General features: G+C 34.9%; 1 protein-coding gene across 1 annotated transcript; it reads right to left on the reverse strand.

Annotated features, from left to right (window-relative positions):
* Positions 1-11532: 11532 nt before the first annotated feature.
* On the reverse strand, positions 11533-12504 carry LOC110288925 (olfactory receptor 5B12-like). The gene has a single exon (XM_021155161.2). The coding sequence runs from the start codon at positions 12478-12480 to the stop codon at positions 11533-11535; it is 948 nt and encodes a 315-aa protein (XP_021010820.2). The 5' UTR covers positions 12481-12504.
* Positions 12505-14452: the final 1948 nt, after the last annotated feature.

Consider the following 14452-nt stretch of genomic DNA (forward strand, 5'->3'; position numbering starts at 1 on the left):
CATGAACACATCAACATGATCATCCATCATTACCAAGTAAGCTTCATCCCAGGGATGCAGGGATGGTGTAATATACATAAATCGATCAATGTAACCCACTATATAAGCAAACTGAAAGATAAAAACCACATAATCATCCCCTTAGATACTGAGAAAGCAATTGACAAAATCCAACACCACTTCATGATAGAAGTCTTGTAAATTTCAGGAATTCAAGGCCCATACCTAAACATAATAAATGCAATATAAAGCAAACCAGTAGCCAACATCAAAGTACTTGAAGTCCTAGCCAGAGCAACTCGACAACAAAAGGAGATCAAGGGGATATAAATTGGAAAAGAAGAAGACAAAATATCACTTTTTGCAGACGATATGATAGTATATATAAGTGACCCTAAAAATTCAACCAGAGAACTCCTAAACCTGATAAACAGCTTCAGTGAAGTAGCTGGATATAAAATTAACTCAGACAAGTCAATGGCCTTTCTCTACACAAAGCATAAACAGGCTGAGAAGAAATTAGGGAAACAAAACCCTTCTCAATAGTCACAAATAATAGAAAATACCTTTGCGTGACTCTAAGGAAGTGAAAGATCTGTATGATTAGAACTTCAAGACTCTGAAGAAAGAAATTAAAGAAGATCTCAGAAGATGAAAAGATCTCCCATGCTCATGGATTGGCAGGATCAACATTGTAAAAATGGCTATCTTGCCAAAAGCAATCTACAGATTCAATGCAATCCGCATCAAAATTCCAACTCAATTCTTCAATGAATTTGAAAGAGCAATCTGCAAATTCATCTGGAATAACAAAAAACCCAGGATTGCAAAAACTTTTCTCAAGGATAAAAGAACCTCTGGTGGAATCACCATGCCTGAACTAAAGCTTTACTACAGAGCAATTGTGATAAAAACTGCATGGTACTGGTATAGTGACAGACAACTAGACCAATGGAATAGAATTGAGACCCAGAAATGAACCCACACACCTATGGTCACTTGATCTTCGACAAGGGAGCTAAAACCATCCAGTGGAAAAAAGACAGCATTTTCAACAAATGGTGCTGGCACCACTGGTGGTTATTATGTAGAAGATTGCTAATCGATCCATTACTATCTCCTTGTACTAAGGTCAAATCTAAGTGGATCAAGGAACTCCACGTAAAACCAGAAACACTGAAACTTATAGAGGAGAAAGTGGGGAAGAGCCTTGAAGATATAGGCACAGGGGAAATATTCCTGAATAGAACAGCAATGGCTTGTGCTGTAATATCAAGAATTGACAAATGTGACCTCATGAAACTGCAAATCTTCTATAATGAAAAGGACACCAACAATAAGACAAAAAGGCCACCAACAGATTGGGAAAGTATCTTTACCTATCCTTAATCAGATAGGGGTCTAATATCCAATATATATAAAGAATTCAAGAAGGTGGACTCCAGAAAATCAAATAACCCCATTAAAAATGGGGCTCAGAGCTAAACAAAGAATTCTCACCTGAGGAATACTGAATGGCTGAGAAGCACCTGAAAAAATGATCAGCATCCTTAATCATCAGGGAAACGCAAATAAAAAAGCAATCCTGAGATTCCACCTCACACCAGTCAGAATGGCTAAGATCAAAATTCAGGTGACAGCAGATGCTGGGAGAATGTGTAGAAAGAGGAACACTCCTCCATTGTTGGTGGGATTGCAAGCTTGTACAACCAGTCTGGAAATCAGTCTGGTAGTTACTCAGAAAATTGGACATAATACTACCTGAGGATCCCGTAATACCTCTCCTGGGCATATATCCAGAAGATGTTCCAACTGGTAAGAAGGACACATGCTCCATTATGTTCATAGCAGCCTTATTTATAATAGCCAGAACCTGGAAAGAACCCAGATGCCCCTCAACAGAGGAATGGATATAGAAAATGTGGTTCATTTACACAATGGAGTACTACTCAGCTATTAAAAAGAATGAATTTATGAAATTCCTAGGCAAATGGTTGGACCTGGAAGGCATCATCCTGAGTGATGTAAGCCAATCACAAAGGAACTCACACAATATGTATACACTGATAAGTGGTTATTAGCCCAGAAACTTAGAATACCCAAGAAATAAGATACAATTTACTAAATGCATGAAACTCAAGAAGAACAAAGACCAAAGGGTGGGCACTTTGCTCCTTTTTGGAATTGGGAACAAAACACCCATGGAAGGAGATATAGTGACAAAGTTTGGAGCTGAGATGAAAGCATGGACTATCTAGAAGCTGCCATATCTGGGGATCCATTCCTTAATCAGCTTCCAAACGCTGACACAATTGCATACAATAGCAATATTTTGCTGAAAGTACCCTTGTGAGACTATGTCCTGGCCTAGCAAACACAGAAGTTGATTTCCACAATCAGCTATTGGATGGATCACAGGGCCCCCAGTGGAGGAGTTAGAGAAAATACCCATGTTGCTAAAGGGATCCGCAATCCTATGGGTAGAACAACAATATGAACTAACCAGTACCCCACCACCTTCGGAGCTCATGTCTCAAGTTTCATATGAATCAGATGATGGCCTAGTTGGCCACCAGTGGAAAGATAGGCCCATTGGTCGTGCAAACTTTATATGCCTACTACAGGGGAATGCCACGGCCATAAAGTGGGAGTGGGTGAATGGGGGAGTGGGAGGGGGAACATGTGGTGTACTTTTGGGATAGCATTGGTAATGTAAATGAAATAAATACCCAATTAAAAAAATAGAACAAAAATTAATGGAAAAACTAACAACTATTTAATTGAAGTTTCCATTGTTTAGAAACAATCTGTAAATAATTGACCTAAATTTACACTTTGATTTTCCCAACAGTTTATTGAATGCATGTACCTCAGGCTGTAGACAAGAGTATTCAGGATGACTATTATTCAGTTTTGTCTGTGTCCATGGAATGACTTGAATTGGCCTTAAGTGCATGGAGGTGACTGTTCAATAACAGATTGACACAGTGATAAGGTAGGATGCATAGGTGAAGTAAGCCTTCTACTGTCCATCAACTGAGTGCTCACTTAGGATAGTTATGAATGTAAGCTATAAGTAGTTCAAGGCAATGAACATAGCGACAACAAAAACCAATAAAGTCAATATAAAAACTATAGTCTTAATTTTGTGGAAAGTAGAATGAGAAGGGGGGTGATATTGTAGCCATCAAGGGAAGGGGCAGTGTTAAAAAAGGAATACCTCATAAGTGTTACCAACACAAAACTGGAAGAATTGGCAGTTAACCAGATGGCTAAAGACAGGCACAAGAACATATGCACCAGAAGCCAATAAAAGTTAGCACCATCAGAATCCAGTTTTTCTACCATAGAAAGCCCCGGGTATTCTAACACACCCGAAGAACAAATTTCTGACCTAAACTTCCAACTCATAAAGATGATAAAAGCCTTTAAGTAGGACATAAATAATTCCCTTAAAGAAATACACGAAAAATCTATGGAAGCTCTTATGGAAGATAGAAATACATTCCTTAATGTAACTCAAAAATACAATCAAACATGGAAAGAAATTGAAGAAAATCATCCAAGACCTAATAGTAGAAACAGAAATAATAATTAAATCATAAGTGGAGGCAACTTGGGATATTGAAAACCTATGCAAGAGAGCAGGAACTACACATGCAAGCTTTACCAACACAGTGTAAGAAATGGAAGAGAGAATCTCAGGCTTAGAGGATACCATATAATATATTGACCCACCAGTCAAAGAATATGCAAAGTGTAAAATATTCTTAACACAAAGCCTAGGTTATTTGGGGCACAATAAAAGAGACCAAACCTAAGAATAATAGGAATTAAAAAGGGTGAGGATGCTAAATTCAAAGAGCCAGAAAACTTCTTCAACAATATCATAGAAGAAAACCAAAAGGAATCAAAAGAGATGTGGAAGGACACTTCACAATCATCCAAGGTAAAATCCACCAAGGTGAAATCTCAATTCTGAATGTCTATGTGTGAAATTCAAGGGCAACCACATTCACAAAAGAAACTTAACAGAAGCTCAAAATAATAATGAAGAATTTGCACATTAATGGAGACTTGAATACACTAGTCTCACCAATGGACAGATAATTTACACAAAAACTATACAGAAACACAGTGAAACTAACAGAAGTTAGGAACCAAATGGAATCCGGGCGTGGTGGCGCACGCCTTTAATCCCAGCACTTGGGAGGCAGAGGCAGGCAGATTTCTGAGTTCGAGGCCAGCCTGGTCTACAAAGTGAGTTCCAGGACAGCCAGGACTATACAGAGAAACCCTGTCTCGAAAAAACCAAAAAAAAAAAAAAAAAAAAAAAAAAAAAAAAAAAAAAAAAGGAACCAAATGGATTTAACAAACATATACAGAACATTTCACACTAAAATAAAAGAATATACCTTCTAATCAGTACTTTAACATATGTTCTCCAGAACTGACCATATATTTGGATACAAAACAAGCCTCAACAGATAAAAGACGTTTGAAATAATCCCATATATTCTATCAGATCATGATATGACAACAAAATACAAAACAAAGCAGAAAGCCAATATACTCATGGTAACTGAACAACTCTATACTAAGTGATTTCATAAAGAAATTGGAGTATAGCTTGAGGTCAGTGATGTTGATTCCCCCAGAATTTATTTTATGGTTAAGAATTTTATGGGTTTTTATTTTATGGGTTTTCTGTTTTTTCCATAGTAAATTGAGAAATGTTCTTTCTTGGTCTTTGAAGAATTGTGTTGGAATTTTGATGGGTATTGCCTTGAATCTTCAAATGGTTTTTGGTAGGAAGGTCATTTTTCTGTTAGTCCTACAAATCTATTATCAGAGTACTCTTTATTTTCTGAGATCCACTTTGATTTCTTTCTTGAGAGAATCAAAGTTCCTGTAATACAGGTATTTCACTTGTTTAGTTAGAATTAACACAAGGCATTTTATATTAATTGTGACAATTGTGAAGGATGTACTTTCCCTATTTTCTTATTCAGCCAGTGTGTCGTTTCTATAAAGGAAGGCTAATGATTTATTTGAGTTATTTTTATATCTGACCATCTTTCTGAAGTTTATCAGCTGTGGAAGATCTCTGGTAGAATTTTGGTGGTGTTTATATGTACTATTAGATCATCTGCAAATAGTGATTGACTTCATCTTTGACAATTTGTATCCCCTCAGTCTTCTTTAGTTGTCTTATTGCTCCAGTTAGAACTTCAAGTACTATAATGAGTAGATAAGCGGAGAGTGTGAAGACTTTTTATGCCCTAGTTTCTGGAGGATTGCTCCATTTAATTTGATATTAGCTGTTGGATTGCTACATGCTCCTTTTTATTATGATTAGGTATGGGCCTTGAATTCTTGACCTCCTCAATACTTTTAACATGAAGGGGTGTTGTATTTTGTCAAATACTTTTTCAGCATCCAATTATATGATCTTTGTTTGTATAGTGGAATATGTTATTGTATTTTCAAATATTGAGCCAACATTGGATCTGTGAGAACAAACCTACTTTTCATGGTAAATGGTGGTTTTAATGTGTTCATAAATTTTTATTGTGAGAATTTTACTTAGTAATCTTGCATTAATAATTATAAAAGAAATTGGTCTAAAGTTTTCTCTCTTTTTTATGTCTTTGAGTGGTTTAGGTATCAGAGTAATTGTAGCATCATAGAATGAATTTGGTGGTGTTTTGTCTGTTTCTATTTTATGGAATAGTTTGAGGAATGTTGGAATTAGCTCTATTTTGAAGGTCTGGTTGAATTCTGCACTAAAGCCATTTGGCCATGTGCTTTTTGTTTTTGTTGGAAAATTTTTAGTGATTTTTCCTACTTCGTTAGGGGATATGGACCTATTTAGATAGCTTACCTGCTCTTGATTTGACTTTGGTACATGGGCTTTTTCTAGAAATATCGTCCATTTCATCAAGATTTTCCAGTTTTGTTAAGCATAGCCTTTTTTGTGGGATCTTACAATTGTTTGAAGTTCTTCAGTTTCTGTTGTTATGTGTCTCATTTCATTTCTGATTTTGTTAATTTGGATATTGTCTCCGTGCCCTTTAGTAGATTTGGCTAGGGATTTATCTATCTTGTTGATTTCCTCAAAGAACTAGCTCTTGGTTTTGTTGATTCTTTTTATCAGTCTCTTCCTTTGTATTTGGTTGTTATAGGCCCTGAGTTTGACTATCTTCTGCAGACTACCCCTTTTGGGTGTTTTCTTTGACCTTTGTGTCAATATAGTTTAAAGTAACTTCTATACTAGAAATTCTCTCTTCTATCTCTTGTATTGTGTTGTTAACGCATTCATCTGAGTTCCTGACATCTTTTCTAGGGTTTTTGTTTCCAGGGTTGCCTCCATTTCTTTTTTCTTTATTGCTTCTACTCCCATATTCTGTTCTTAGACTGCTTTGTTTAATTCCTTCAATTTATTTTGTTTTCCTGTTTTTTTCTTTAAGGGATTCATTTGTTTCCTCTTTAAGTGCTTCTAGCTATTTACTAGTGTTTTCCTGTGTTTCTTTCAGTGAGTTTTTATATCCTGCTTGAAGGTATCTATCATCTTCATGAGATAGAATTTTAGGTCAGTATCCTGGTTTTCAGTTGTGGTGGTGTATACAGGGCTTCCTGTAGATGGAGAACTAGTTTCTGATGATGTCAATGTATATTGGCTTCTGCTGCCTCTTATGGTCTTGCACTTCCATCTCACCATCTGGTTATCTCTTGGTTAACTGGCTTGGGTGTCTCTGACTGAAACCTGCCTCCTGTTTCCCTCAGTTGCTGCAGGTCTCCTGGAAGGTCTGTGTCCCTAACTGAAGCAGACCTCTTAGGAGATCTTCAAACTCTGATGTCTTCATAGGGGCATGCACGATGGTGATCTGTTGGCCTGGCTACAGCAGCTTTCTTGGGAGCCTTCAGAATGTGGTGTATTCTGACAAGTTGCTGATTTATTGTCCTGCATGCAGCAGATCTGTTGGGGGTCCTTCAGACTGTGGGGTCTTTAGAGTAGCATAGAATGTTAGAATCTGCCCTGGAGGAAGGCCCAGGATTGAAAGGGGTGGAGTTTGATGATGAGAGGTTGTGGGGATGGGTCTAAAGTCCTTTTGGCTTCTTGGGCTTCCCAGCTGCTGTAGTTATTTTGGAGAGTCCCTTACCTGTTGCCAGGCCTGTAGAAGATGTCCTAGAAGGCCTTCAGACTGTGTGGTCTTCAGAGGAGCAGACAAGCTGATGATCTCCTCTGGCAGAAGGAGCAGGCTGAGCATATACATACTTCATAATTAAATACCTATTGCCTATTTTTGTAGGAAATGTGACTTGTCATGTTGGAAAAATTTGTCAATCAACAAAGAAACTCAAAATTTTTCTTCTGAGTCTGTCTGTTGAGACAAAAATGCATGTCTTTAACAAGATGATTCTTTCTAAGAAACATCTCTTTATTGTTTTGAATAATTTGAACGATTTAATTATCATTGAAATAAAGTCAAATGAGTCATTATCCATGATCTTTCTGAAAAAAAAAATTATATTCAAAACAAAATTTGAGAAGAAAATAGATTGAAACTTCAAACAAAAGAATAATTGGACAGAAACTAAATAAACTATTAGTAGGGTGGTAGAGTACATGAGAATTGTTTGAATGCTAACACGTATACTCACTGAACAGTAAAATACAGGTCAATCTAAGTTTGAATGTCAACATTAATTTAATCAGACTGTAGACCATCCTAAATCCAGGAAAGACAAATTTAAATGAACAAAGGACCATATTTACTTAGATAATAGCCTATCTCAGCCTTCTATGTCAGAAAAAAGTTACTATTTCTCTGTGCATATATTTTTTTCTCAGAGAAAAAATTAAAGGAAAGCCTAACCATTTGCTCTTTCTTTCAGAGAAACACAAAACAAACTCCATTTCTCTCTAAATGATGTTTTATGGTTTGTTGATTTTTTTTTCCTTTAGCCTTTGTTTATTTTCTTGATTGTTGTTTCTTTTTCTGTGTAAGAGAGTGAAAGGACACAAAGTTGGGTTGATAAAGAGTTGGGTAGAATCTAAGACTATTTAGGAAGGAAAATTATGAATAAAATATATTGTATAAAATAATATAATGAGAATTAAGTATAATAATTTTGGAAACAAGAGTTTTTTCAAGTTTAAGGAAATGATAGCTACAAGCTTTAGTTAGTGTTCTATTGTGATAAAATAACACCATAACTAGAGCAAGTCTTACAAATGAAGATAATTAATTGAGACTATATACCTCATGGTACTCAAACAGAGATAGTAACTTAGTGTTACAACTCTTGATCCAAAAACAGCTGGAAGAAACATCCAGTCGAACTGAATTAAACTTTAGAAAACTCAAAAGTCTACTGGAAGTGACATACTTCATCCAACAAGACCATACCTCCTATTCTGTGTCAAGTAGCACCACTCCTTAATGAACAGGCAATCAAATATTTGGGCCAATGGGGCTATTTGTAATCAAATGACTACAGAACTCTAATTTGGTTTATACATATTGAATATGTAAATAGTAAATTACCATGTAATACTAAATTAGTGTTACAATTAATCTAAAATTAATAAATAATTTGGGATTATATGATGTGTAAATAATTATACTGCTTCACAACTTATTGTATACATTATTTAATTATTCAAATATTTAGTTTCATTGAATATAATAAAACTATTGCTGTTTTGAAGAAACTGCTTATGTGCTAAATACATTGAAAAATAAAAATTGGGAGATCCTTGTTCATTGTAATGATTCATAATATGTGACTAATAAACCTCTATGTTTTCATTTTAACCTAAATATTTACTTTTTGGAAACTGTCACATATATAAGCCCTTCTGAGACAAATAACTTAATAACAAACACGGAACTATTTATTCATAAAGTGGAAGTGCTATTTATACCTGGATACAATTTCACTAAGTAGGTATTTTTAAACATTCTAATTTTCTAAAGTGTGGATATATAAAATAACTTTTTAACTAAAGAAATGGATGATATGAAGACTGATTTTATTTTATGTCCAACAAATAATATTTAACATTGTATTATAGCATAGAATAATTATATGTCTTCTGGAGAATTTTATGTCATCAGATGAATAATCCTGCATAAAGTTTGCCTCATCAACAACCTTTATGAATGTGCTCCTCAGACTAGAGACCACAGATTTCCTTAAGAGGATAATTAACTACATTGTAGACCAAAGACGTAATATTATCTGTGTCCATAGAGTGAGTAGAGATAGGTTACAAATACATGATAATGACAGTCCTATCAAAGAGGAAGACTGCTGTGAGATGAGATGTAGCGGAGGATATTGTCCTCTGGTACCCATCACCAGAACAGATATTCAAAATGCTGATGAATTATAAACAGATAATAAAGAGGTCAAAATGAGGAAAAGTGCAAATATAACATTAAAACTTGAAATAAGACTAAAAAAATCTCAGTGTACCTAGGATTGAGCCAAACAATGCCCTTGTCCCCTGCCAATACAGAAATAACAATAGAAATGATTCCAACAATAATTGCTTAGAGTGATACTGTAGCCTCATGTGACCTGTTCTCCCTCCTTTCTCCTTTCACTCCATTAGCTTAAGCCACATTCATCCTCCAAGCCTTGGACAGAACCTATATCTGAAATGTAGACTGATCAGTCTCCTTTACCACAGATTACCTGCAGTATATCCTAACACCTGCCTAGCCTTAATTTTCCATCTGTATGCATACACAACTTGTAGGTCCTTGAAACCTTAACTGATCAGGCCATTCCAACCTTCAGATTGCATCCAGGCAACACAAAAAAGGCAGCCTAGACTCTAAAGGAAGACAAAACCAAGAAGAGAACTCAACATGTTTAGAACTCATCATAATAAATTTCTGTCTCTCTCTCTGTATCTCTGTGTCTGTCTGTGTCTGTCTATCTCTGTCTCTATCTCTCTGTCTCTGTCTGTGTCTGTCTCTCTCTCTCTCTCTCTCTCTCTCTATATATATATATATATATATATATATATATCTCACTCACACACACACACACACAGACACACACACACAGACACACAAACACAGACACACACAGACACACACACACACACACACACACAAATTTAAACAATATGTAAGGCCAAAACTGTACATTTCCTCTGAAATGCAAGGACTTAATAATTGTCTAGCCATGACCTGGATGAATCCCATTACACAGAACTTGAAATAATAATATTTAACTTCAGCAAAAGATTAAAGATATTTGCATAAAACATGAACAATTAGCTCAGTAAACTTAATGTGAATAGTAGTAAATACCTGAGTGATGCCCAAGAAAACAAAAATGTATGGCTGAGTAAAATGGAAAAAAAAAGCGATCATAGAATTGAAAAATTGTTACAATATCGAGATGAACTTACTGAAGGGAATGAAGTAAAAATGAAGGTGGGATTCAAAAAATTATTAACCAAACTAGAATCCTCAGAAAAGAGATGTGCATATACTCTTGCCCCTATCAATAAAGGTATTACTAATTAATAGCTGCTTTGTGTAAGTGAAGCTTTTTTCTTTGATTGTTTGGATTTTTGTTTGCTGTTTTATTTTTTTAACATTATAGCCACTGCTAGGTTGACCATACTTCCATAAACGCTCACACATCAAAGATTATTTGAGAATCATAAATTTGATTTTAATTAGAGAAAACAAATATGCATAATATAGATGGGTATAAATGGAGGGAATGTTAATTGAAAGGGAGTGAATATTGCAAAACATTGTTTGGAGCTTTAAAGAAACTAATAAAACTTGTAAGAAATTACACTATAACTCTGGTATCTGTTGATCTATTTATCTACCTAGTCTAGTAAACCTAGAGAGAATGCCAACAAAATACAGATAAAACAATTTTATGCAAGTCTCTCTTGTTGAAACAATGAGTTTTGTCATGACTATGACTTACATGAGTATGGGTAAGGAGCTACCTCCAAAAAATGAGTGTATCTGAGAGAGATGCATTGTTAGAAAGTCCATCCAGAATGGGTGGCCACGCAGTAAAAATATGAATTGCTATAACCCAATAAGCAATTTTCAGGAAGTGTGGTTTGAGAGACTCCTCTCTAGCATTTGTGTGCTATTATGGTTCTATGGACTAGCCTATGTGACTCTTATAAAATTCTGAGCTCAGGAACCTAGTAAGTTTCATTGGCATCCTGAATCTTAAATTTTGACACATCTGAGCATTATAATTTTATTTACTTTTTGAGTCTTATAATCTCCCGAATCTCTCAATAAAACAATGTCTCAATTCAAAAGAAATAATTACAAAACATCAGTTAACACATGAACTGTGGTGCAGTATTGGGTATTCTACTATCTAGGATTACAGTCTAGATTTTTAAATTGAAGCACCCAAATTCTATCATAACATACCAAAATTAGCTGTATATTGTTAGAATCAAAAGGAATACAGAGAAAATACTTATAAAGAATATACCCTGATCTACAATACACTTTACAATTAATTGACTAATCCCAGTGAAAACAATGCTTTTCCAGCAACCTTCCTGATTGCATTCTTGACTTCTTTATTTCTCAGGCTATATACAAGAGGGTTCAGCATGGGAATGACCATGGTGTAGAAAACAGATGCCATCTTGTCAGTGTCCATGGAGTGATTGGAGCTGGGCTGTAAGTACATGAAGATAATTGTGCCATAGAAGATGGAAACAGTGGTAAGGTGGGATGCACAGGTGGAAATGGCCTTCTTCCTGCTCTCAGCAGAGCGCATTCTCAGAATTGCAATAGAAATTAGTAAGTAAGAGGTCAATATAACCAATAGTGAAAAAGCAACATTGAATCCTGCCAACATGAAGAGTATAATTTCATTTGTGTGAATACTGGAGCAAGAAAGAGCTAATAGTGGGGGGATATCACAGAAAAAGTGATTGACTACATTAGAACGACAGAAGGAAAGATGGAATGTGAAGGAAACATGGATGGAAGATTGTAAGAGTCCACTTAAGTAAGATCCAGCAAGAAGCAGGGCACATATCATAGTTGTCATAGTAGTGGAGTAATGCAAGGGGTTGCACACTGCTGTATGACGGTCATAGGCCATTGAGGCCAGGATAAAACACTCAGTAATAGCAAAGGCTACAAAGAAGAACATCTGGGCAGCACATGCATTGTAGGATATTATCTTATTTCCTGTGAGAAACCCTTCCATCACCTTGGGGGTGACAGCTGAGGCATAAACACAGTCCACCAGAGAGAGGTTACTGAGGAAAAAGTACATGGGAGTGTGGAGTCTGGTGTCCAGCAGAATCAGCAAAATCATACCAAGATTCCCAAACAATGTTGCCAAATAAATGAGAGTAAAGATGATAAATAAAGGAGTTTGCAGGAATGGTGCATCTGTTAACCCAACAAGAATAAATTCAGACAGTTCTGTAATATTCTGAATCATTTTTATATGTCAATTATAACAAACTCCTAGGATGAAATAAAAAAAATATTGTATTTGGACATCAGCAAGCGATTTTAAGTATGTTCACATTCTCTTAATCATGTGTCAGCATCCTGTACAATGTGAAATGATCTCATCTGAATTTGGGTGGAAATGATCTAAAGGGAGTTACCTGGTAATGGGTCAAATGGAAACTTACTTTATTGCTGTCAATACGCATCCCTATTGTAAATATAGGTCTTATTTCAGTTCTTTGTAAATGAAGATATTTTTTCCTTAACACACAAAGGACTATTTTGTTTTCAAAAATTTTACAAATATATTTTCTGATATATGCATTGGAATCTTTGAAACAAGTTCAATATAGGTACTTTTATTCTTTGCTTTTTGTTAGTAACAAACCATATCTGTTGTGTTTGCCATCTCTAACACTTCCATCAACTTTGCCACACTAGCTGTGGTTATGCAGTAAATTTAGGTGCTGCTTCATGAGTACTCAGATTTATATCTAAGTTGCTAAGCTCTTTCATTACATTTTTTCCTTTTAAATTTGAACAAAATGATAACTTCCTGATGTATAAAACATGTTCATTGTAAAGTTTAAATATATCACAGTTATCTTTTATTTAACAATCTAAGGTCATAGTTTTTCAAAATTAGAATTATTTAAAATCTTTCATTACTTCTAATGGGCTTTATTTTATTTTACACATTTTCCTATTTTCTATAACTGCCACACAAGTTTGTTATATTTGTGTTGGAGGGAGAATAAGGTAAACACTAATGGATCTATCTTTGCTCTTTCTACACAATGTGTAAACTCATATACAGTATATTACAAGGTGCTTGTTGTACCATTACCATGGTGGATCATGTAACACCTAAAAATGCAACTATGATTTCCTATGAGGTTCCTGAATTGAGACCTACTTCCAACTTGAAAATCTTAGACATACTTATTTTTCTTCATTAATAATCACTTATACTCACAGCATGAGATAATATAACCTTATTCCTTTAAATAACCAATATGCAAATCACCCTTTCTCTTCATGGGATACACCTGTACTTAAATTAAAATGAATGTGTAATTTTTTGCAAGTATGTAGAATGATAACTATTCAAAATCATGTAAGTCATAGCCATTACCTTTCCAATGCTTGCTTATCTTTACCTGGTGTTTTCTGAATAGCAGCTCATAATACTTGTCTGAAAGTTGATATTCTCAGGAAAAGGAACCTAGTAAACGATATATTAAATAAATGTTGAAAGTTCTAGAATATTCTGAAATTAAAAGTGAGATAAGGTTTTCTGATCCTGTAGAATATTTTAAATATTAGAAAATTAGAACATGGTCTCCCTCTAGAATGAAACCATCACTTCAACATCAAAAAGACTTTATAGTAGAATTCTGACTTTTTTAAAGCATCATGGTTGTAAGTAGAGCAATGGGTCAAGAGTGAGATTATAAATAAATAAATAATCATGGCTCTCTGGACCTGCTGCTTTACCTTTTTAGATATTAAATTTACTCTTTTTTGTTTGCATCTATGAATAAAAACAAAATAACTTGTTATATCTATTTACAGTTTTGCTTACATATATTTCCATATTTTTAATACTTACTGTTGTCCTAAGAACAGAAAAAGAAGAGTAAAAAGGAAGGCTGTGTGATATTTCCTATCCAGAACACTGACCTAACATACATAACTAGGAAAGCATATTGTTCTCCTCTCTCCACAGATAGAGCTGTGCTGTGAAATGGAATTTTGTCTGATAATATTTCCAATATAATAATATAACCAGGAGCTATACATGTATTTCACAGGGGCCAAATTCACATGAGTAGGTGTCTCTAGAGCTTAATGAACTCACATTGGCTTTTAGATCAACCTTGATGGAGATTGCAGAAGATAGTGTTTGCATATTGTTTAACAGTACTTATGAAGACATTGGAGAATATATACTTATA

Source organism: Mus caroli, unplaced genomic scaffold (assembly GCF_978045245.1).
Source record: "Mus caroli unplaced genomic scaffold, Mus_caroli_1 scaffold_20, whole genome shotgun sequence".
Taxonomy (NCBI): Eukaryota; Metazoa; Chordata; class Mammalia; order Rodentia; family Muridae; genus Mus; species Mus caroli.